This window comes from Natator depressus, chromosome 14 (assembly GCF_965152275.1).
Source record: "Natator depressus isolate rNatDep1 chromosome 14, rNatDep2.hap1, whole genome shotgun sequence".
Lineage (NCBI taxonomy): Eukaryota > Metazoa > Chordata > Testudines > Cheloniidae > Natator > Natator depressus.
This window is the reverse complement of record NC_134247.1, coordinates 5,982,726-6,007,940: the sequence shown is the minus strand read 5'-3', so window position 1 is coordinate 6,007,940 and position 25,215 is coordinate 5,982,726. Positions and strand designations below refer to the sequence as shown.

The following is a 25,215-nucleotide window of genomic DNA, read 5'->3' as shown; positions in this document are numbered from 1 at the left end:
ATATGATGCATCTCTTCCCAGTCACTTACCACAGTTAGCAGTTTTGACATGCATTATACCAGTGCACCATGGTTACAGTAAACGTGAGCTAACCATGTGCAGCAAGAGACAGGAAATATCTACTCAGCGGGCATCCATCACTTCCCTTGGGCCTGGCAAATCCCACAGTGGAGTGGCTTATCATAGCTGAGGATCACACTTTTTTGTTTTGCTCAGCATGACACCTTTCCCTATGGACGTGTCAAGATCTTTTAAAATCACTCCAAGCTTCTTCCCATAAATACACCATCAGGAAGTGAGTAGCGATTACGTCCTGTGATTAGAAGCTATTTTCTGCTGGAGGGAAGCAAAAATAACCTCCCAGCCACCAGCCTCCCAAGCCATCTGTTGTAGTGGAGGAGACTAAAGGATGTTCCGTGTAACTGTCCCCATGTCATAACTGAAGTGCAGAGATAAATAATAGCCAGGCATGGGTTTCCAAGCCATTCAGTTCTCCACTCCCTTGCTGGAGCATTGAGGAGCTGCCAACTTCTGCAAGCCCTGATTTTGCCCTGAATATATTCAGAGGGTCCCTTCAGAGCTCACCAGATGTGCAATGTGTTGGCTAGCATGTATGCTGTCTAGGGATGTACCTGCAGGAGTCAGAGCTCCTGGGTTCCTTTTCTGCCACTGACTTGCAGTTTGATTTTGGGTAAATCCCTTCACCTCTCTGCTCCTTACTTAGCTCTCAGGGGTTATGGGAAGGTTAATTGGAGAATGCCAGCTGCAGTGAGCTCATATGAACAATGCTGTAGATGGACTAATTATTATGACTGTGTGTGTATCACTCTCCCTTCATGATTGGCCTTCCACGAGATAATCCTTCTATCGCCACCACTAGAGCTGGGGCAACTGTTTGTTTTTGCAGCTGATGGCCCTGGCATTATTCAATGACTTTGTGGACCACAAGTGAATGGTGTAGCTTGTCACCGTTATCTGTATGTTTGTTGACCACCAGAGTCCATATCTAGCTCGAGGGGATTTTATTGAAACACAACGTGCAGTAATTTCCCCTACCGCCATGCAGTCCTTGCCCCGGAACTGAGCTGCTCTGGCTGAGGGACTGAGAAACCAAGACTCAAAACCACAGTGGCAGAGTGAGGGTACATGCCATTGGGCTGTCGTGGGGTGATGAACTGAGTGTGCTGAGCCTGCAAGTTCTTGGGGCTCTGTGGTGGGCCACTTGGGGAATGAACCTTGGCAGACAGAGCCACAAATAATGAATAGATAATGGAAAAGGAAGTAACAGAGGGGATAATTCAGAGAGGCCCATGGCTGCAGACGGATGTTATCTTGAAAGTTTTAAAATGCAAAGGATCTGATGGGTGAGATGTGATCGCTAGAAGGCACAGGCTGCCAGCTTTCTCCCAGGATGTCGGTGGGGGTCTGCATGCACAGACTGCAATCGGAACATGGCCCTAAATTTGTAGCATGTCTTTTTCTAGATAGTGGAGTTTTGAATAAACCCAAACTTGTGAAGTAAGAACACAAATGGGGAAAACAGGACTGCCGGGGAGGTCTGATCCAAAGCCCATTTGCAGTCAATAGAAAGACTCTGGTTGACTTTTTAATGAGCTGTAGGCCAGCTCATTATTTGGTTCCCGATGAGACTGAATGAATCCGAGGAAGGACTACATGCTTCAGAGATGTACCATGGAACATGGTCTTCAGGAAATGGCGTCAGCTGTTCAGAGCCGTGGAAAAGCCAGAGTCACAGTGAAGCAAAACAAACTAACTGCTGGGAAATCTACAGTGTTCATACTCCAGTCACTGGAAGGTCCTGAAATCTGAGGGCTGTTGATCTAAAATATGGATGCAGGACTTAAATCTTTGGGTATTTGCGTGGTGTATTTTATGGCTTTGCTTAAATTACATACAAGATATAATTCTCTTTTTATTTCCTTTCCTTCCTTAAAGCTTGAAGAAGAATTCCAAAGAACGGCCAACATACCCAGAGCTTATGGTGAGTGTGGCAAGGCTAAAGGTACATGGTAGCCAGACTTAAAGCTTAGGTTTTCAAAAGTGACTAGGTTTTCACAGGGGACTAGTGATTTTGGATGCCCCCTTTCATGTGTCTGGAGTTGAGCACCCAAATCACTACTCGTTCTAGGAAATCTTGGCCTAAGTACCAAATTCGGTTCTTGGTTACTCAGGTGCATGTCCCATTCAGATCAAAGGAAAGTGTACTGGTATAACTAAGAGCAATATGTTTCCCTAACGGCGTAATGGACCAAGGGTGTATGGGGAGTACTGCTAGGATGGATGAGGATGGGTTGGCAAAGGCAAAACTCTCCACTAGGATCTGCATGAGGGCCTTCTACACCCATCCTGAGCAGAGGTTTCATTGCTGTTCCACGTGGGCAGCAGGAGCAGAAGGTGCAACAGAGATTCATTGCCATGGCAACTTGGAGAGGAGGCTTTTGAACCGAATGATTTCCAGATGTTATTGGCCAGGATCAGCATGTGACCAAAACAAGCATTCACCTACTGAATTTCTTCTGCTGCTTGGAATATATTTGCTTTGGGCAGGGCTGGGGGAAGCAACTGTGGAAAAAGATTAATGATAGGAGGGCAATGCAAGGTAATTTGTGTGCAGTGCTGAAAGGGGCTCAGAGGTCAAGTGTGCTTAGCTGCAGGTGAACTCCCAGCTGTTCAGACACTGCTCTAAACTCAGCCAGAGCTGTAGGAACTGATTTGGAAAGAACAGGCTATGCAGTGAGGTGTCCTGTACCTCCAGACTGCACTTTGGTCAGAACCTCTCTCCTGATCTTCTGGAGCTACTTCTGCTCCTATTTCTGGTTAGAATCTGGAATTGCCGAGACCTGATGAAAACACGAGAGAGAGAAATAACAGAGCTGAATAGCTGCTTGTGAAGTTAACGTCTCACTCTCCTAGACATTCTGCTCGGTTTCTATTTTAGCCCAGTGCTTTGTCCATCCCCAGGTGCATGTCCCACTCCCTCCCTGCCATTTCCAACACCTCTTCCATTTGCTGGGACGCAGGAAGGAAGTTAGTTAGTCAGAAAATATGAAAGTATCCTCCCTCATCGCTTCCTCCCGGCTCACTTTACGTGTCTTTGCGATACCTGCTGTAAGAGAGCTCTGAGGTTCCTAACACTCTATAGGTGTTCTCTGCGCTGGAAGGTCATGTACCTTTTAAAAATTACTTGTAAGCAGTGAGTAATTCCTGTGGCATTTTTGCTGGGGTCTGTAATGCGATTAGACTATGTGGAGATCTACTTTACACACAGCTTTGCTTGCACACCGACTTTCAGACAAGGGGAAGACCAAATGTTTTTATTTATGATTGAATAGATAGATATAGAGAGAGAGCAAATCTCAGACTTTGCCAAATGGCCTTTTATCAAAAAGGCTCACCAGGGCAGATTTGTCTGTTGCAGCATAATACCCATTGGTAGCTGTGCTCACGTCTATTGAATTAGGCCCTTGGATCACCTTTCCAACATATCTCAACACTGTGGTATTTTACGGCAGATGTTAATGTTGTGAGGTCCTGTGGTTTTGGGGTGGGTTTTTTTTTTTCTCTCCTGTTCTCTTATGGCATTACAAGTTGCGGTACTGGAACGGACTTGCCTTTTTAGAACACGACTGCTCTTTGCTTTCCTGTGGAATTGGGGTTTCTCATGGAAAATGTGACTCTGTGTTCTCTGACTTGAGTAGCGGGAAAACAGATACTGATGGTCTGTGCTTAATTCTTTTTTAAAACCTGTTTCCCCAGGTGAAATGGAGCATGAAACAATAAAAGGAATCCCTCTCCCACAGCTTGCAGGCTGTAAAATACAGCCTAGGTCACGTGGCGGTGGCTGGGCCATTAGCTTTGCACACTGTTCTCTTTCAGCCAGTGGCTGAGGTTGAGATCCTGCAGGGATCAGCATGTGACCAAAACAATAATGGGAATTGCTGTGAGAATTGTTCACGGGGCACTTGTGAAAAGTGACTCAGGTCACTTGGTGCATCTTTCCCTAGCCTCTACTCATATAATGTCACGGTTTGAGTCAAGTGACTCTCTCTGATCAGCAGAAATGATCTCCGGGCTCTTATCTCCTGTCTCATACCTGCTTGAGCCCTGTTCTCTGCTTAAAATCTATGCCTCTCTCAGATGTTCCTCCTCCTCCTTGCAGTTGTGTCTCTGAACCTTTTTTACATGCTGCTCCCTATGCTTGGAGTAGCCTCTAGTGCATCAAGCTACATCACTCTCCTTTTTCAAATCCACCCTAAGACAGCTCACTTCTTCCCTCCTCCAACCACCCTCTCCTGTCTCCACTCGGTCAATGCAACAGACTAAAAATAATTTTGATCTGCTTTAACAAACAAATCTTATAATGCAGGTGCCAAGCCTAAACCATAACCGCTCCCATGACATCTTCACGTGCACTGTCCATCCATTGTCTGATTTAGGTTGTAAGCTTATTGGCAAAGGGACTTTGTATTGACTTTACTGACAGATGCAAGACAACAAATTAGATTTAGCAGCAGGACTCTTGGATCTGGATTGAGACGCATTGGCAGGATGGTACTTGGAACCTGAACTGGAGTAGAAGGTGTTGCAGGTCTCAGTTGAGGGGCATCAGGAGAGCTGCAACGAAGCCCTGAACTGAAGTATGGGTATTGCAGGGTTGGACTTAAGGTGCACCGGCAGAGCCGGGCAGGGGCGTGGGGCTACAGCAGGTGTTGCAGGTCAGGACTGATGTTCTTTGGCAGAGCGGGTACGCTTTAGACATTGTCATGTAGTCAGGCTGTGATCCATGCGCTTCATTCCTCCATTTTATGAGCTGCATGTTAGTGTTTTAAAGAAAGCCAGGTGAAGAGCCTTTTCCTCTCCAAGAGGTGACACATCTGGTGTTTCTCCCATGGCTTGGCAGGGCATTTCTGCAACACAAGCAGAAAAGCAAAACCCCACCCACGCCCAGCCTCAATAGAGCTGCGGGAGGGACTTCTCCCATCCAACAGCTCACTGTCTCGTGCATCAGAAGCTGAAGGGAGTAGCAGGACCCATGTGCCAGGAATCGTCAATGTAGCCGACTCCAGTTAAATTGGTCCCATATCATCAGTGAGACGTTTTGAAGGATTTTGACAAAGTCTTTAAATGTCAGACGAATTCAGATTTGGGGTGTGGTGGGGGGGTTCTTGGAATGCGATGAGCAGTTAAGATTGCCCAGCAGGAGTGTTGGAGGATTGTTTACACAGAGTGAGTAGGTCGCCTGGGTCTGATCCTTGCATTGCTGTTAGGGTGCCGCAGGAAGCTTTTATTTTTGCAGAGTAAGGGTGAAGGAAATGATCTGAAAAGTAGATTCTTTCAAATCCTCAGCCTAGCATCCAATGCCAGTAGCTCAGGTAAGCACTGGGGAGATGGGCAAGGCCCAGGTCTCCTTCCCCCGAACTCAGGCAGTGATTGCCACGTCCTGCTGTTTGTGTAGGGGGACTGAGGGATCTGTGCAGTGGCATCTCTCTCCCGAGCTGGATTTGCCTATTGCAGTTCCATATAACTCCCACTGCACACAGATGCCTGCATGCAACAGCAAGGAATATTCAGCAAAAACTTGGTAACACATGCCGGTGACTGGAAGGCCCAGTGTAGGTCACTGAGCACAGGGAATCGTGGCTACTCGCTCCGAAACTGACACCCACTGGATTGGGTGTAACCCAGGACAGAACGTAGCCTGCAGTGAGGAAACGAGCAAACAGGATTTGTGAAAAATTCACAGCCAAAATAGTCTTTGCTCTTTCATTTTGAAGGTGGGGGGGAGAAAGCGGGAGATAGAGGGAAGAGTGGAGGGTGGGTATTACAATACAGCAAAATGTCCAGGAAAACGTTCTAAAATGAATGAAAGTTTAGAAGTATGAAGCCTTGTTGCAGCCCTGGCCTCTCAAATCTGCTGAGGTGTCAGAGATTTTATTGCTCCCTGCAATAGCACGTCTAATACATTGCACCTTGAGCCAGATTGATTAGCTGTCGTCCCAGCTGTGCCCCGGCATTTGGACGAGCGCACAAATGGCCCTTTTGGTGCCTAACTAGCTCCTTGTATGTGAACGCACCTGGCTTCCCCTCAGCAATTTCATGTGCAAATTACAGGCACAAAGAGTTACACAAGTGTGTGGGCATTATGCACGTGAACCTCTGCCCATAGTCTTTACAAATCTAGCTGTTTCCCACTGGACTGCCAAATGCTGGGATTGGACAACAGGGGGTGGATCACTTGATGATTATCCTGTTTTGTTCATTCCCTCTGAAGCACCTGGCATTGGCCACTGTCGGCAGACAGGATACTGGGCTAGATGAACGGACCATTGGTCTGACCCAGTATGGCCACTCTTATGTTCTCATGAACCAATAGTAAACCAGCCTGGATGTAAGTTAGAGATACCTGCAGTGAGGTGTATGGGACCTTTGTGTGCAATCCGTCTCATTCTCAGTACTGCTGTGCCATACAGGCAAGAGTAGGCAATGGACAGCTGTGTTTTTAGGTCTGTGCAGGGTGAACCGACACACATCATGGTGGAGCATTGCATGTCGGGACTTTTGGTCTCCATGGGTCACACCTCCTAGCTTAAGGTGGAGATTGCCTGCTGGGACCTGGGTCATGCACCCATGTTGACCTGTCTGTGAGGGGTACATATATGGCTCCAATCAGAGTAGTGTCTGAGCACCCCAATTTATCTTCCCAACACCCCTGTGAGGTTGGGGAGTAATATGATCTCCACGTTACACCTGAGGAGCTGAGACACAGAGAGATTGGCCCAAGCAAGACTTTCTCAGAACCAAGAATTGAATCCAGCACCCCCGTGCATTAACCACAGCCCCATCCTGCATGAAGATGAGGGCCATAGCAGTTTGCTCCATTTTACGCACATTGGTGTTTGGACTGTAAGCTCTTTGGTGCAAGGATTGTCTTTTGGATTCTATGCACAGTGGGGTCCTTGTCCCTGACTGGGCTCCTAGGTTCTCCTTTCAATCAAATAAATAACAACAATAACTGATCGTTCGATAAGCCTCACCCTGCTTCTGGCAAATTGCAGTGGTGGTGCTGCTGTGTTGCTCAAAGCCTTGGTGATTTCTGGCTTAAGTGAATTGATCTCACCCACTGAGATCCAGCCGTCAGTAGCACATGTTAGTTTCTGGTCAAAGTAGGGTTTGGGATTGTTTTGTTTTTTGTTTTGCTTTTTGCACATATTTTTCCATTTACAGAAATGTAGACAGAACCTCCGGCTGGATGCCTTAATATGTTAGTTACAATTAAGTGTTTAAATAGATAGCTGTTTATCATTTTCCAGCCAGCATAGCTGGCCTCTCTGCAGAGTGGTTAAGAATGAAGTAGCCTTAACAGTTGCTGATGGGAAGGAACAAGACACAGAACTGAGCAGAGGGAAAGGGATAAAGAAATAAAATTGGAAGCTTGGTAAATATTCACTGAGGATGCAGTTTCCCTGAGAGGCTTTTCCGTGGAAACATTTACACGTTTGTAGAACTATATTCATGCTGTTAGTCCCATTTCTGTGAATTCAGCGGGAGCATGCTCTTTGAATGCACGCCCCTAACAAACGCATGAGTATCTTCCCTGAGGATGGGAATGCAAATTCAACTGAGAGATGTCTCCGCCTACTAAAATAAGGGATAACACCTTTCTTTCTTTCTTTCTTTCTTTTCTTTAACAGTTCAATGATCCAATGCCTTTGATTTATAATATATAAATCAAATATATATATATATATATATATATATATATATATTTGAAAGAGACAAATTCAAGGCTAATGTGCCCAGCATTTGTCTGACCTTCCTTGTTTTGCCTTGGGCCCAAAGCATCCTTGTAAACCTATATCTACTGTGATCTTCTCATGTGCCATGTTATTTACATCTTGGACTGCTTTGTTCCCTTTGTTGTGGGCTTGTCAGGACGTTTCCATCTATTCCTACCCACATGGGGTTCACGTGCCCCGATGGTCACTTTGTAATTCTTAGATGAAAGGTGCTGACAAAGTGTTATAATTATTATTTTCATCTGGGAAGAGAGGAGGAGCCTTTCCACTCTTGGACCAATAGAAGTTCTACGTTATACACCCACCAACACCCATGTAGAGTTGAGTGAGCAGTCCATTCCAATACTGCTAATCTCTGCCAGGACTGAGGGACAGTAGACAGCAGAGGATACTGGAGCTAGAGAGCCAGAGAAAACTGCAGGGTCCATCTGGGTCCAGATATAGAGAATCCACATTTCATTCATTTACCAGCCCAGACATGATATGTACTGACCCACCTGAATGACACCATTGTGGTACTAGCAGGGGAAACAATGTTGTTTTACTAGGAAGACTTTCCCCAACTGAGTAGAATTTTGCCAGGCTGACACTGAGAATGTCAGCTTGGTGGTTATGGTTTGAATAGTAGATTTTAATATGTTCTCTTTTCTTTTCTTTCCCAGCAACACCCTTTCTTCACCCAGCACGAATCCAAAGAGACAGACGTGGCTTCTTTTGTAAAACTCATCCTGGGAGACTGAGAAACGGACTTGTACACGATTTGCCTTTCTGTGGACTGGTGGGTTTAGGGGAAAAGGGGTGTGCGGCGGGGCTTGGTCACGAAAGCACCAATAGAAAGTCGCCTTTTTAAAAAAAAAAATTTAAATCCCCGCCTCGCCAATGTTTTTAAAGGGTTCTTTGGTATCCATAGTGACATAGAGTGAACTGGTTAGTGAAATGAATTTTAATAAGGTTGGCACCCTTCAAACAAACAAAATAATTTTTAACAAGGGTGATTGAAATATTTAATGACTGTCAAAATGCCATCCCCCTCCATGCCCCAACCTTCTCCTCAACCCTCTTCCCTTGTTTCTGTCAAATTGCTTTTGTCATGGTAATAGGTGCTATGGTAGTCATGAAGTTGTATGTAGATTTTTATTTTGTTCCTTCCATTATTTTAATATTTATGTTAAGTGCTGGATTGAATAGATTTCTGTTTTATATGAGAATGAACGTGTGATGATGATGACGAAAATGAGGCTACAGCAAGCAATATTTATAGGGCTTTGCTGTGGAAAGGGTTAAAAGGAGAAAAGGAAAGAGAAAAAAAAAAAAGAGAGAAGAAGCCTGTATGTTGTGGAAAACTATTTAATGTACATTGTTAAAGAATTTTTAACAAGGATCTTGGTTCAAATGCCGGGGCTACCTCGGAAAACACGCTGAGGGGATTGATAGGATCTCACATGATGTGGGACGCGGTCGGGCACAGGAGAGATTGCTCTGATGACATGTAAAGAGGAAACACAGCTTGGTTCTCATGGTGTTTGCGGTGCATTCCCAGTGCACGGCGTTGCTAAAGCCTCTGGTTCCAGCGGTTTAGACGCGTGTCTGACAGGCAGTGATGTCCTGAGGCAGAAACGTAGTGACTGGGACTAATGCAGGGAGGAAAGGTTCGTTTTAAAGTGCGTGGCAATGTGAAGAGGCAATAGCTGATCCCTCACCTGGCTATGAATTCGGGAGCGTTTCATAGAGAACCTTGTGCTGATGTTAGAGTTCAGGTTTTGTGATGGTTTTGGCCTCGGAAGGGAGTTTTCCTGTCCTCCCTGAACAGAAAGGAACATTATGGATGGCTGGATATCTGCAAAGGGGGAAGCAGGGACAGAGGATTACGTCCCAGGGTGGGTTTCCAAATTTCCAAGCACTACACAGACAGAAATCCCCTGAACTTACCCACAGTCATTTGAAACGGTAACGAGCTCCGCAGGAACTCCTGCTGGAGTGCAGTTTGATTCACATCCAGGGCCGGTCAGGATGATCGATGCAGCTGTGTGTGTTAGGCTATTGCACACATTGCAGGTGCCCCTCGGAGGGCTTCAGTCCAGGAAAACCCGCAAGGAAACCACAGCTACACCGATCCCAGGAGCTTGTTGCCATTGGACATGGTCCACAAAGAAAACTGCTAGCCAAGGGAGAAGAACATTGGGGATGTCAGGATGGGAGGGAAAGACAGCATAAGAATGCTGCTCTCGTGTTAACACAGTAACTGGTGCTCTGTAGGGTGAGCAGATGGACCTTAGCTCTGCTCTCGGTGACTCCACTGACTCCGGATTCACTCTGGTGTCACCGAGCAGAACGTGGCCTGATCAGCTTTCCTGACTTGGCTCTTTCACTGCAATCCGGTCTTTGCGCCTTGTCTCCCTTGATCTCTTCCCTCTCACCCTCCCGGCAAGGCAGAATGCATGTGTGCGATGTCTGTCTCCCTGTTCTGTCTCTTAAAAGCCACCCTCTCAGCACTATCCCTCTCTGCTGGGAGGGTCACAGACAGAAGCTCCAGATTTGCTGATTTGGGAGCCAAGCCCCATGTCGCTCCAGAACAGCCGGGAAAATTGGTGCTATGCCAGTCAAGAGAGCTCCTCTTCCCCAGCTTATGTGCTGAGGGCAGCCTTTTCTGTTGCATCACGGGAAACAGAAAGCTCCCGCTCTGACCCAGTCTTAGGCCTCCCCCACCTTTGTTTGCCTTTCTCACCCGTATCAAGGGAAGGAAAATCCACTGAGGCAGAGCTAGGGTGGGGAGAGGGAAAGTAATACGAAAACCCACAGCAGCCCTAGCTGAAATCCCTCGAAATCCACTCAGGCCCAGAAAGGAACTGCCCGAAGAGTAGCTCTCACTGCGGCACAAGACTCAGGGCCAAGTTGTGCCTTGTTTCACACACTCCACCAGATCGTCAGCTGGTGGAAATGGGCGTAACTCTGTGGACAAGCCCAAAGCATCCATTTGTGAAGTGATCCAATTCCCCAAGGCTGCATTGTTCCTTTGCAAGGTCAGAGGGGGAGGATGGTAATTTGCATTGCATCTGTCCAGGGCGGGGGTCATTAGTAATTGAAGTGCTTATGGGAGTTCTACCATCTCGTTCACCGGGATCCCGTCATTTTGCACCACATACTTGCTACGTCCGTCGTTTGAGGAGGCTCTGGAGAGTTCAGAGTTTGGATTGTGGGATAGTTCCCTGGGGGCGCAGGGTCCTGAAGAATTAAATTGGTTGCAAAGACTTTGGGTATATCTGTGCTATAATCACAGGGGCTGCCGTTTGAGCAGAAGTACCCAAGCAAAGCTAGCTTGGGTCTCGGAGACGTGAAGCGGCAGCAGTGTGAGCTACAGATTGGGCTAGCCCAATGAATAATTTCCCAGGGTTCCAGGCTGGCTTGCACAGCCTGCTCTGAAAGTCATGCTGCCTCGGTTTCCCTGTCCTAAGCGCTGAGCTAGCTAAATTAGAGCTAGCTTGGGTCTGTCTGCTCGAGCTGCAGTTGTGCCCAGTGATTACAGCATACCAATACGCTTTGTGTGAAGAGGTTCCTTGCTCTCCTGCATCAGCACCCCTTTGTAAGTTTTACCTCTCTCTCACATGATCCCATGGGGAACTTCCAAGGAGATGTTTTGTTGCAGATGAAACACAAGGTTCTTTTACATTTCAGTGTAATTTTAAAGGCCACAGGGGGGCTCATAATCTGCGCCCTGGTTTTCAGCTTTGTGTGTGTCTGTCTTTTCTCTCTTCACACTTTCACATAGACTCCAAGCTGTTTTGATTGATTGTCTTCAGATGCAGCAAAAGTCCAGCCAGCCAGCCAGCTTAAAGAGCTGGTTCCAGCGTCAATTCTCACTTGAAAAACATGACATTTAAAAACAGCCTTTGGTTTTCCTGCATATGGATCTGATGCTTTCGTTAAAGATCGGTTTTGCCTTTTTTCTCTTGGAATATAAGTCTCATTTGGACACTAAATTCCCTTGACCTCAGAGCACCTTTATTCCAGTGCCATGGTAACTGACGGGTTGAATTTATGGGATACCGTCAAAGATCAGTATTAACAGCAGATATTAATATCCCCAGCGTTTTCCAACAGCAAACTGTCAGTGTTGTATGCAGTTAGTAACCCTATAAACGGAATTGTGCATGGCTCAACACTACAGGTCGAATGTTTTCTTTTGTGCTTTTTACTCTTGTGATGTCTGGCTCATCCAAAATCTTCTTGGTTTAATTGCATTATAACAAAACAAGAAAGAAGGACTATTGAAAAGAAACAGTCACCACATTCCTCTATCTGATGTTCAAAAGCCTGATTCTCTGCTGCCTTTCACCTTGGGTAGGCCCTTGAATCATTGCAGAGTAAGTATAATTTGCCACTGGTGATGTGAGTGGAAAATTCGGATTGAGCAGCATTACACGCCCACTTTGCCCAGTATAAATGACCGTGCTAGGTGTGGGTCAGTGGAGAAATTTGAGATTTGCTCTGTATCTCAGCATCCATCTTGGGCAAATAGCAAAACAAAGCTTGTAACATCTGGGGATCATTTGAAACCTTCTGAAAGTAGTGTGCCACAGGTCGTCTTGGGGGAAGCATGGCCTAGTGGTCTGAGCACAAGATTGGGAGTCAGGATTCCTTAAACGCTTAGATTACCATTGTGGTGGCTCTTTTACTAACACTGTGGTAGTGGGCAGGTGTGTAATCTCTGCCTCGGTTTCCCCATCTGTAAAAATAGAGATAACAACACCTACCAGGACAGGTGTATTGAGGGTTAATTTTCTGGCTCATGCAGTGAAGGTGAAAAGTGTTCTGTCAGTGTCTTCCCAAGACTCTATTTCTGGACATCACAAGAGGTCCCTCACTCCATCACACACTCAGAGGGAAGGCTGGGACTGGGGTGGATTTGTTGCTGCTGTTTGTATGGTAGGATTTCGTTTTTTCTGGAGAAGATTTTCCCAGGCAGCACACAAGACTTTAAACAGAGATCCGTCCTTTCTTTTACCGTGTTCGCTGGTTATTGAGGAGTTGTTCCTAACTCACGCCCACAGGGGCTGGGTTTGTGGTGGTGGAGCGGCAGTGTCTGGAGGCAGGGGGAGCTAGAGAGGGCCTTGCTCAGAAATGGCTCTTTAAGTGGGGAAGCACGCACTCCCCCATGTGCCCCGTTGCACATCGGCAGGTGAGGGGGAGGGGCGTAGCCATGCCAGTCCGCCCAGTCATGCTCTCTTTGGGGTGTACAGTGCTGCTGCCCTACACCTTGTGCTTAAGAAGCCCTGGCTCAGCTAGCTGGTGGCCTTCTGCATGTGGGCACTGGTAACGAAGGAGCTCCCTGCACCCCTTTCCCTCCCCACCTCGCACAGCCATCAAGGGGCAGCCAGAATATGGCCCCAGGCTCTTTGTATTTCACAAGGGCCGCCTATGCTTGCTCCTTCAGCAAAGGTGTCATGCCAACACCACCCTTGTTCCCTTCAGCCCCAGATGATAGGTGGTGTGAAACGGCGATTGTGTCTACACTGTAGATTCCAGCAGAAGGAGGCAGTGGGTGGAGTGGGAGGATCTCCTTGATATGCAGAGGGAGCACACAACAAAGGCATTTACACACACGCAAACATGGCCAGTATTTCTTGCTGTTCACTTCAGTAGAAGAGTCTGCCTCAAACCTTTCGTAGAAATTGTAGATGGGAAAGACCTGCTAGGCCATCTTATCCATTTCCCTACCAATGCAGCATGGATCCTTGCAGCCCATTCACTAGAGCTTGGTCCAGTCTAGTTGTAAAAGTCTCAAGCAGAATGGCTTCTATCACTTCTTGTCCCTGCTGCAAAAAACACGTCAAAATGCTCCTTGTCCTCTCTTCCATCTCATTGATGTCCATCCTCCGTGGACCATGCTTGGTGCTTACACACTTTCAGATGGAGATCATTATCACATCCCTCCTAGGTTAGCATGCCCCCAAACCAGCTCAAAAATCAGCTCCTTCCAGCCTCTTAATTACATATTTTTGCTTTTCATTGAATTTCCTCCTATTTATTGACATCTTTCAGTTACCGAGCAATTAGTTATATTAGTTTTGCTGATGGGAGCGGGATCAAGACAAACAGTTGCCTTCACTGGTCTGCTTTTATTGGTGCATGGGGGGAATATTGCAGAATGTTTACTGCTATTAATGGAGTAAAATCTCCTGACCCTAAAAATGGGAAAGAGACTTGTTAGGGCTATAGATTCTCAGCTGGCATAAATTGGTGTCGCTCCATTGATTTAGCTGGAGTGACGCTGATTTACTCCGGCTGAGACTCTGGCCCCTTTTGTATAAACAGCTATTCTACAATAATAAAGTTTAATGAATGGAAATTTCCCCTGGATTCACATAAAGTAGCAAGTTCCACTCATTAATCTTTATTGCCGCATTATGGCTGTTTATGTCTAAGGAATCTTGTCTCCCTGTTGTGCATATGTATTTATATAGTGGGAGGGCTGGGGTGAGAAGTGCATATAAAAGAGACATAACTGACCTGATGTCCACATATTTTATAGTCTGTAACTTCCTCCCCTAGTTGATTGTTTCCTTGAAAGCTGTTAACTGGCAGCAAAGGAGGTGTTACAGAGCTTTGTCTGCACAGCTGGCCTTTTTGCTCCACTATGAAATCCAGATTGTTTCTTGTGAAAAAAGATCAGATCTCCAAATTAATATTTCAGCTCAGCCTTTAGTGGAGCAGGTGGATAATATGGAATTTGACGAGTTCTGGCAGGCAGGCGCTCTTGCTCCCCCACACCTCGATGGGAAGAAACAGCTGCTGTTGAGGTCTCCCCAGGAGACAGATGTGTTTCTCTAGTTGAAAGAGCATTTACTAACCCCTGCGATGCCACGCAATAAAGTCAGTTGATTTCACTTAGGAGAGTGTCTGCCCCTTCCCAGTGGGGGTTTTTTTTTATTCCCAAACCTGTTGCCTTTGCAAGTTGGTCGACTGAGTTTTTATTGTGGGCATGGCAAGGACACCGTTGTATTGGAACTATGGGCAGATGACTGCTGTGCAATGCTTGGTTGCACAAACCATCTGTAGTAAAAAATATTTCAAGTAGTGGCACAGGAGAAAGAAATCTTCCAGGAAAGTCAAGCAGCAGAATGACCTTCAGCACTGGCAGTCTGAGAAGCGAGAGCTCAGTTATAGTCCTGATGCCTTCCCTTTGCCCATCTCAGATGGTGATGTTGATGCTTTCCTTTAAACATAGTAGAGGAGAGACAAAATGGCGTTGCGAAATGTGAGCATGTTGAGCAAAGGGTTGTTCCTTAGAGATTTCCCATGGACCTCTGGCTGCTGGGCTGCATAAATGGAATGTAATCTAACAGTGGAAGATGTGTGGGGAGGAGCACAGTCCCTGCATGGCAGCAGGCAGAGGAAGTACCAAGGAACTGGCCACAGTGCTGATCCTCCTATTTCCCTTCTGCTCCTGGTGGGAAGCAGAGCATAAGAGCTCACTGAGTATGCCCGTGTAGTACACCCCATATACCATAGGCTGCTACAGGCACTAAGCAGCCCGGGAGGGAAGATAACTCCTTTCCCGTGTCCGGTGCATCTGCTTAGCACATGGCCCAACTACACAAGTCGTCCCTTTGCAACATCAAAATGTTTTTTTTATCAAATACCGATTCCTACTGTTCTCATCTCCCCAGGGCAGTCCCAGTGCAGGCCTTCAAGCAAAGAGCAGCAGAACCTTAAGATCAACTAAAATCCACTCTGACAAATGTGGCTAGGGAGTAGATATGCATAAGAACACGTATTAGCTGGTAAGGATAAATTAGCTGGCAGTGTTTTTCTAGGACATGACTTTGGCAGCAGTACAAAGACAAGAGAGCAAAGGGAAGTTCTACAAAGCCAAGAAATGAGAGGAGACACCTTTTAGGATTGTCTTTGAATATCCTATTACAAGGAATAGATGACTTATGGTCTATTAGGGAAAGTTCATTCCTCATTGAAGCCAGTGGCGGTCCACCAGGGATGAATTTGACCATGTGTTATTTTACACCTAGCTGTTATACCTTTACAGTTCTCATCCCAAAGCTGCATGGAAACTATTGGCTACCAATGTCCTCATCTCATTTTTTTTGGCCATCCTTTAAGGCTTGCCCTGTGTTCCTGGGATTTCCGCAGCTTTTTGGGAGGCGGGGGCGTTGCCTGCTGTTGTTTTTAGGATCCTTTTTATTTATTGATTAATTTTTTTGTCCAGTGACTCATGATACGGCAGCGAGCCACATTAAATCATCCATGGGCGCATACCTCCGATGGGAGGCTACCACCAGCTGAGAGGTGTACCTGTGGCCCACTAATGCACGCCCCAGCTTGGCTTGTTGCTATCAGAGTGTCGCTCGATAAAATCTTTTCCAGAAATGGAGAAAGTCTGGATTTACACCAACGGAACAGAGATCTGAATCTGTCACATCCACAGCCATGCTGCATTGTGGACTGTGTTTACTTCCCAGAAGGATTTGCAGGTTCCCTAAAGCAATGAGGCAAAACTCCAGGGGTTGAGTGGTTCTATGAGGATAAGCAGGCAGAAGCTCAGAAGCTTCTAAAGTCCTCTGGACGTAGTGATGGAAATCTCACAAGATCAGATGTCATTTGAAGATTTCCAATACATCGTGGGTTTGGCCGGAGCAGAACAACCTTCTTATAGCTTCTCTGATGATATTTTGATATGTTACTTCCACTTCTGGGCCCAGCCAAACCTAATAAGGACAGAATTGTGGAATTTTTAAATAGAAGGGGGGGAAAAGTGAACCAAGGTTTTTTTTAACTTGGTTGAAAAATGTCTTTTTGGTGCGCACTATAGGAAAGATTCAGGCCAGTTCTGATTATATCTCCTCCCTAATTCTTCACCTTTAGAAGGTGATAGTGGTCTTGAGTCTCACTTACACTAAGGTGCCTCCGCTTTGCCAGAGCAGTGTAAAGGAGCTTTAAGGTAAATGCGATTTGGGCATTCAATCCTTTTGAAACTGCGTGGCCCCTGATTTAGTTCAGTCTCAGTGCTAGATTCTGTGATATGACTGTCCAGGTGTATTCTCTGCTCGCGTGTACGCAGAAGTGACACACACCAATTTGTGCCAGAAGACAACGTGAGATAAGGACTAGAGTACAACTTTTGGCCACGGTGTGGTGGTGAGAGCAGCCATCTTAGAATTAGGTTGGGAAATTCTTTGACCTGTCCTATGCAGGAGATCGGACTAAATGTTCACAGTGGTCCCTTCTGGCCTAGTGATCTATGAGCAACTGGGCCCTGCAGCCTCAGGGTGAAATGACTTGTGCCATCTCATTCTTCATACTGAATCCATGAGGAAAAGCCCAGGTTTCTGCCGGGTGCTTCACTCCTTCCGATGACTGAGAGAGGAACAGGAGCATTGACTGCACTTTTGAAGTACAGATGTGCCGTATAACTAACACTTGGCCCGTCGCTTGTATCGCACAGAGTATTAATGAAGGATAAGCTGCTACAGATTCAGGTTGTTGTACATACAGGTATATTTGTGAGGAAGGAGGGTGAGGAATTAGTCCTAACTGAAGGGAAGAGGTTTTGAAACAGACTTTCAGAACAGCGGGCAGATGGGCTGTTGTCTAAGGCTCAGAACCTCAGCTGATGTACATAACCATTGCTCTGTTGATTTCAGTGAAGCTACAATGTCTGAGGTCAGCTGAAGATCTGGGCACTGGACTGTCGTTTGGTTTTTGTGCCGGTAGTTCTGCCTCAGTAGAGTGAATTTTCCTTGACTTAGCTAGTCCAGCCTTTTACTTTTTTCTGTTACACTGGCAGATGAATTTTGAAATATTGTAATACCAAAGGATGGGAACATTACGTTTCTTTCCTCAGTTAAGAGTGGTATTTTTTTCAACTAAAAGAACATTCAGCCATCCCTGAATTTGCAGGAACAGTCTCTTAAAGTTTTTAGTCCTTCTCAGTCCAGTCGTGTATTTTGTTTAAGAAGAATACTGTGAAAAGATAGGAAGTACTAGAAGTGAGAGGTGTATTAAGGAGGTATATTAAGGGTCTACTATGAGCTGGCAGAGGGCAGCAGAAGAGTTAAGAAGTTACCTGCTGCTCATGGAGGTAAACTGAAATAAACTACAGTCAGAATCATAGCTATTTAATCAGGATGTAATTCTGCTTTAATGTACTCTGGTGTAAATGCAGAACTCTCCATCCAACACAGAGCACTCACTCCAGATTTAGACCCTAATTCTATCGGAGTACATTAATGTCAATGGCAGTAGAATGTGGCACAAATTGTTGTGGATATATCCTACCATAGCTAATGAATTTTCAAAGCTATGTCACCTTTTCATTATCTCTGAAGCTGTGAATCATGTGAATGGTGTTTGCGGTGACAACTGCCATTGTACTGATCAAGGTTGGCTGAAATATTCACAGCAACATCTTGAAAATCTTGAAACTTTGCATTTCACTTCCGTTTGGTGAATTTAAATTAACTTTGAAAAAAAGCTGCTAAATTTTGTTTCTTGCAAGTTAGGAATAAACATGAACCCTTGTCAAGGGGGAAAAACCTAGAAATGACTGAAACTTTGAAATCAAGTGGTTTAAAAAAATTGGCCAAGATAGATTGATTGATTGGTTTTTTTTGGCATCGAAACAAATGAAGTTTCCAAATTTGCAGCATTACAATCTTCTCTTTCCTGGGGTAGTGGGAATTTTTGTAAAAAGCAAAAATGTCTTGCGATGAAATTTCTAGAATCAGGTAGTAGAAAAACAAATGGAACACCAGTTGCCTTGCAAATGGGCACATGTAAAGCAGTGTCTCCTGCTTTTCCATACATTCAAGTGGAAACTACTCTCTCTTGTTGTTATTATTTATTCATTTGTGGTAGCACCCAAAATGTACTAAAGAAAGCCATTCTCCCTGTCCCCATATGCTTACCTACGTCTTTCTTTGTTATCCTCTGAGTGTTGAAATGGCAAATGTCTATTGCTGGCTAATTAGTATTTTATGTTATATTTCAGAGTAGCAGCCGTGTTAGTCTGTATTCGCAAAAAGAAAAGGAGGACTTGTGGCACCTTAGAGACTAACAAATTTATTTGAGCATAAGCTTTCGTGAGCTACATGCATCTGATGAAGTGAGCTGTAGCTCACGAAAGCTTATGCTCAAATAAATTTGTTAGTCTCTAAGGTGCCACAAGTCCTCCTTTTCTTTATTATATTTGTTACAGTTTGAAATTTAACTTGTTCCGCCCTGTAATTAGACGTGGGAATAAGATTTTTTTTTTTAACACCTTTTAGTTGAAGGTCCTGGAAATTTCTAAATAGATCTTGCAGCCAAAATTAAAACAATAGTAACACTAGATGAGGGAGAGTTCCAATTTGGGTGTAACAGTGACTTCAAAAACAGATTGACTGAGTTTAAGGTTCATGGAGTCAGTAAATTCTGAGAGTATCGCAGTGTGATTAACCAAAACGGCCACTGGCAATTGCAAGGAAAGACCTTTTAAATTTGTTTTTAAATGCCTGTAATTCTCCACCTGAAAAATAAAACCTGTGATTTGCCACGGATTAAAGACGTTTGGTTGTCTAAGTCTTTGCTTGACTTGGTTGCTCCATCCCTTTATATGTCAAATTTGCATGGAGCATTTCAATCTTTCTTTAACTCTTGGCCAGTCAGACAGTCACTCGATGTCAATCAAAGGTTATGATTATTGTGTTATGAGGTCATAGGCCACCCATGGACTTGGAGGGCCAAATTCTGCCCTTGGATATGCATGACACAACTTCCATTGATATCAGCAGACATAGCACACACATTCCAAAGGCAGAATATAGCCACCAACACCTCTTGCACCGTGTCCTTGGAATACTCCGTGGCAAGGATCTGCTGCTAGAACCAGGTTGTGATAGTTAATCCTGTTCTGAATTGAGAGGTAGTGGGTGACTTCTTCGGGCTTGATTCTGCAAGCCGTCCCAGGAGTAGACCCACTGCAATCAGCAGCTATTAAATCAGTAAGCCCTGTGGCCTGGTAGGGTCAAACATGCACCCGCTTACATTCCTCATGTGTTATACAGAGGACAGAACAGGTATGCGGTCTTTGGATGATGAAACGGTAGAGTAACTAATGGAGGGCTCATTCCTGCTCTTCAACAAAATTCCCTGTGAAGTCAGAGCAAATCTTGTTCTTTATATTTCCCTCCTGCCATTTGTAAAGGTGCCTTTCTCTTTTGCTGGTATGAAAACCTCAATGGCCCTTCTGCCAAGAGAAGTCTCTGCATCTCTCTTTTAATTTCTTGTGTTGGTTTTTCTGTGAACAAATGCTGGGAAGTGGGTTGCAGAATATGGAACTCATTAGAAGTAAGGATCGCAGAAGGATGTGGGTCTAAATGTTTTCATGCATCTGAAGTGAATTTTAAGGAAATGTCTGTCCACAATTTACTTTCTGCTTTTCCAATACCGTTTGGGAGAAAATGGAGTTATCAAAGCAGGTAATAAACTTTGCAGTTTTCTGCTTCAAAATGCACAAGTAACCTGTCTTAAAGTGAATACAATAGCTGCACTAAGCCAGAAGAGAGTGTATGTATGCATGTGTGTGGATAGGGGAGGTTAAATCTGCCATTTAGGAGATTTTTAAAACAGTACGAGAGATTAAAAATAAATGTAAAATATTTATTTATCGGCGAAAGTACATCAAACTGCATTTTCATCCATCTTTTCATTGCTTTATGTTTGTTTTATTTAACAAGTCTTTGCCCGCCTGTTTCCCCTGCAGTGTGTTTTCCCACTGCTGCTCACCAGTTCCTAACCTCAGAGGCCCTTATAAGAATACATGAGCTGGTAACATAGGCTATATGACAAAGACATAAATTCTGTGGCTGATCCAAAGCTCTTATGTCAAGATAGATGAAAATGGTTGAAAATGACATTGAAATGTATTGAAAAGCTGGGCAATTTGGCTAGAAAGCTTTTGTTTCACTTCCTTGCATCGGCTAGGTAGCTCTTCCCTCCTGAAAAACAAAACAACCCAAACCATAATGTAGGGCCCCGATCTAATTGCTATTGTCTTTTGTGGGAGTTGGATTAGGCTGAGATATTGCAAGTGTTCAAGTGTTTTCCAGGCAATCATGTACATCTTCATGCCGTATTGTATTTCTCTTCTGTGTATGATCTGCCACAGCCAGTTACTGTGAACAAGTGTTAGAGATATGGTTTGCAAAAAAAAAGCTGCCAGATTTCGGCCATGTGCCTGTTAATGAGAATTCACTGTCATAAAGATTCCTCCAAACTTCTGCTTTAGAGTATTTTAAAGTAAAAGTCCTCCTAGCGCGTGCATGTTTGTTTCATCCCAAACTGTGGGGTGCCTTGAATTAGGAAGATGATCAACAGTCAGAAGCTGACATTAGAGCCAGCTGTGTGACAATGTGTGTGCTGTAATTTAATATTGTGTGTGTGTGTGTGTGTGTGTTTTTTAATTAAACAATTTACGAATCAGCGTTCTATTGGATTGAGGACATGGGTGAAATATTGGAACAGGTGTTCTTTACATCACTACTGTCTGTCCTTCCCCCCCATCCCTATCCCGACACTTCAACAAATTAAAATGGGAGATTATATTTTTACTTGAAAAAAACTGGTAGCAGGAGAGGAACTCTACTACCCTCTGGTCTTATTTCTCAGGATATTCATAGGGTTAATACTGCTGCTGAGAGAAGTGGGGAATAATACCTTTTTGAAACTTCAACCACTGTAACCATTGTCCAGCCATGTGTTTGCTAAACTTGGCACTGTGTGTACGTGTTCTGCTCAGTGTTGTGTTCAACCATCAAATGATTCAGACAACTGCTTGGAAGGAAAAAACAAAACAACAATAACCTCTTTGCTGAGACTTTTCATAACCACGCATGAACTGGTGGTATGGGATTAAATATTCTAAGAACCGGGCTTCTTTATAACAATGGTATGTCGGTCGAGTTCAGAAAATGTACAAAAGAATAAAGGAAATTTTTAAAAGGTGCTGTCTATATGTATTAATCGGGGGGAAAACACCTGTAGGGCATACTTACAGTAGCTATTGTGGACATTTTCAGTATTGCTTTTGTCATATATACCGGATAGTGACAGGATCCACTTGGGTCAAAAATCATATTACAAGTTACTCCTAATAATTTATTATAGATTATTAAAATCCCCAGAAGAATGTTAAAGCTCTAATATATTTGTTCACCGATTCTGCTGTTTGTTTTCACTATCCAAGCTGAGTGAAGTTTAGAAAGGAAAGGGACAACTCGGATTCCCTTCCGATTCAAGTTTGTTTGCAATCAGCCCCACTTTCTGACTCTCACATGCTACCCCACCTTGGCAATGTTTAACTGAGAGGCTTTTGGGTTAGCAGACGGGGGCACTGGATTAGCAGTCAGGAGACCTGTAGTAAATCCCACTCCTAACACAGCTGCATAGCACCATTGAATTTCCTAGGGTTTAGGAAAAGAAAGAAGAAACAGCTACTTCCTAGAGGCATTTGGGACAGGGACTGTCTTTTTGTGAAGTGTCTATACTGCACCTAGCATAATGGAGCCCTGGTCCATGACTGGAGCTTTTAGGTGCTACTGCACTTATATACAACTACTAATAGTAAATATCAGTGTCTGCAATGCACCTCCACCCCCTAGAAACAGCTGGAGAGTGGAACTTCTAACTGGCGTGTGTGTGTTGCACAGGATCACCCAGAGCCATTTAAATTACTTTGCTCCACACCCTCGTGATCGATCGCCGAGAACTTTCAGGATCCAAAATGTCCTTCCGATTGTGAGGTGGTCAAGCTGTCACTAGTTGTATAGCTGTTTGGAGACTGGTGAGACTTGAATGAGATGAATAAAATAAAAGGCCTCTCCGTTGCAAAGGGGTCAAGAAACAAACACGTTGGCAATGAGTGGAAGTTATTAAAATGAATGGAGAGATGTGCTGGGCATGTTTTCTCACTAGATTACCAAGTATTGTCTCACAAAGCTAGAAAACTTCTTCAGATTCCAATATTCAGAAGGACACCACTCTGTGATACGAGCAATGGAAAATACCATTCATCAAAAAGAGGTCCCCCACTGTCACAGAATTCAGAGCAGGATGTAACTTCCATTCTTCTTTGAATGCTGGCCTTTATGTGTATTCCACAAGTGGCTACGCATGCACACCGTGCGCCTGAATTCAGCCATTTCTGGCAAGTCATGTCCGTTGGTCCACACGTGCTCAGGTCTCCTCATGCTCCGAACCGAGGTCACAAGGGGTGGGGAGGACCGGCACCCCTCCAGTTCCATCTTACTGCTGCATGGCACCGTGTACTTCCCATTTTTAAATGGGGATTGCATTCATCTTTTTAACTCTCTATATTATTTTAACTCTATTTCCTCCATGAATGCCTGGCAGTTTGCATAAGCTGAGGATCTGGTCCTATGGATTTATAATATGGGGTAACAGAACCACAGTTCTTTCTTAGAGCTCTCATGTATTCTTCCTATCTTCCCTCCAAAAACTTCTCAAGCAAACTCATACCACAGTTAGCCCCAGCTCCAGCAGCTTCTAATCCCTTTTAGCAGTTTTTCTTTTCTTTTCCCATTTAGGTTTACTAATCATGGGATAAGAGTAATATTTTCCTCCAAAATGCAAACATTCCAAATCAAACATCTAAAAATTCTGCTTTCACTGCACCATGCCACAGGGTATGCTGCAGGCTAACTTTGCTTCTTCCAACAATCCTTCAGTGGCCTTTGGAAAATTTAGCAATGACAACTTGAATTTGTGAACTAATTTATATTGACTCATTTGAATGATACTGCCTACATTGCCAAAAAAAAACCCTCTCAAAGTTGGCTCCAGTTGTTTATGCTCCTTACAATTACCTCGAACATTTTCAGTAATAAAGCCGAAACTGTTATTTTTTTAAAACAAATTCACCACACTTTTGGGTCAAATTCATACTCGCTAGTTTTTGATTAGAGCTGCATAACTTACAATGAAAGCAACGAAGTGCTGTGTTTCATAGAAACACGTTGCAGTCTCTATAGATGGCATTTGTTCATTTCACGAACGACAGAGATCTGTTTTTGGTTTGATATGCATGCAAAATTCCCACGCGTGTTAGGAGACTAAACAGACTCTAATTTCTTTCATAAGAGATCATGCATAGCTACAGGTTGTTTTAAACACAAATTATTACTTTTAATAGGCTTGCAACTCTTTTTCAAAAATCAAACAAAATAAGCCTTAGAAAATTACCATGTGTTAACAAATTATTAACAGGAAGCAGTTTCAAGAGAGCTTTCTAATTGTTTAAATACAGCCCTACACATCAAAGTGTTATTGTGAACTCAGTAAAAAATCCCGCTTGAAGGAATCATTACTAAAACATTTCGTATACAGATTACTTCAGACTTCATCATTCTGATTCTCAGCTAAGGTTATGAGATGAAAGCCAAGATTCCTTGATTAAGATCAGATGGCTTGTGGCGAGAAGGAATCTAGATGACTTAACTGGAGGGATTAAACCCAAGACTTTTGGCTTCCATTTGGCTGTTTTATAAACTGAACTACTAGGCCAACTAGTTGGGCTGTGTTTCCCCCTGGTCATGAACGTGTGATGTTAGAGTCTTGGGTTTGCAATATCAGACAGGTGATCAGTATTAACAATCCAGATGTCTTGGGTGAGAAGAATAACAACAGTATTACTATAGGCTAAAATTAGGTCCCTAAGTTCCTTTTAGTGGACCTACCTGCTTAGTGACTGACTTACTGCTTGGCTCTGTTGAGTGTTTACTAGTATATTTATGTCTCTGAAGGGTTTGGCTTTTTTTTAAACTGACTGAAAATGTTGCCATCAGGCAGACATGCTATATCTCTGCCTATGGAAGCTCAAGTACAATCTGCACTTTCAAAATCTCAGCCCATTTTCAAATGATGGCTGTCCAAGAAAGTCAGCAAATTCAGAGAGAGGCAGGGCTTTCCATCATCTCAAGATCACGAGTGCTTTGACCCAGCGCCATCAAATCTGGACTTTGCACATACCAAACTCAACTTTATTGTTTTCCCTTCTTGGCTCGCTGGGAGGTGGACCCTAATGCTGATTCTGGTATTTTCTCTCTCTTTATACTTTAGTTGCAGATAGATGAGCAATTTAGAAACACAAGGATAAGGATTGTGTGACTGGCATTTTATATTTAAAACCACACCCTTTAAACACACCCACACAGGCGCAGCTAAAGGGCTGATCTTTTATAGCCCTGACATTTAATTTTATTTTTATAATCTCAGTTGAAATCAGGCATGAAAATAAAAGTCACAGGTTTAGCCTATCTGGGTTTTTATACCTCACGGCCATTATCATCTTCCCCCTTCCATCCTCATTTTAGTTCTTTCTCCCTCATTT

At 44.2% G+C, this 25,215-nt stretch overlaps 1 protein-coding gene across 1 annotated transcript in view; it reads left to right on the top strand.

Moving 5' to 3' along the window:
• Positions 1–18,824, top strand: part of MAP2K6 (mitogen-activated protein kinase kinase 6) — a 91,488-nt gene extending 72,664 nt beyond the window's left edge. Inside the window, exons 11-12 of the mRNA XM_074970819.1 lie at positions 1,957–2,002; positions 8,480–18,824. Of these exons, the coding sequence (XP_074826920.1) occupies positions 1,957–2,002; positions 8,480–8,557 (124 nt within the window). The 3' untranslated portion in view covers positions 8,558–18,824. The remainder of the gene's footprint in view (positions 1–1,956; positions 2,003–8,479) is intronic.
• The last annotated feature ends 6,391 nt before the right edge of the window (positions 18,825–25,215 follow it).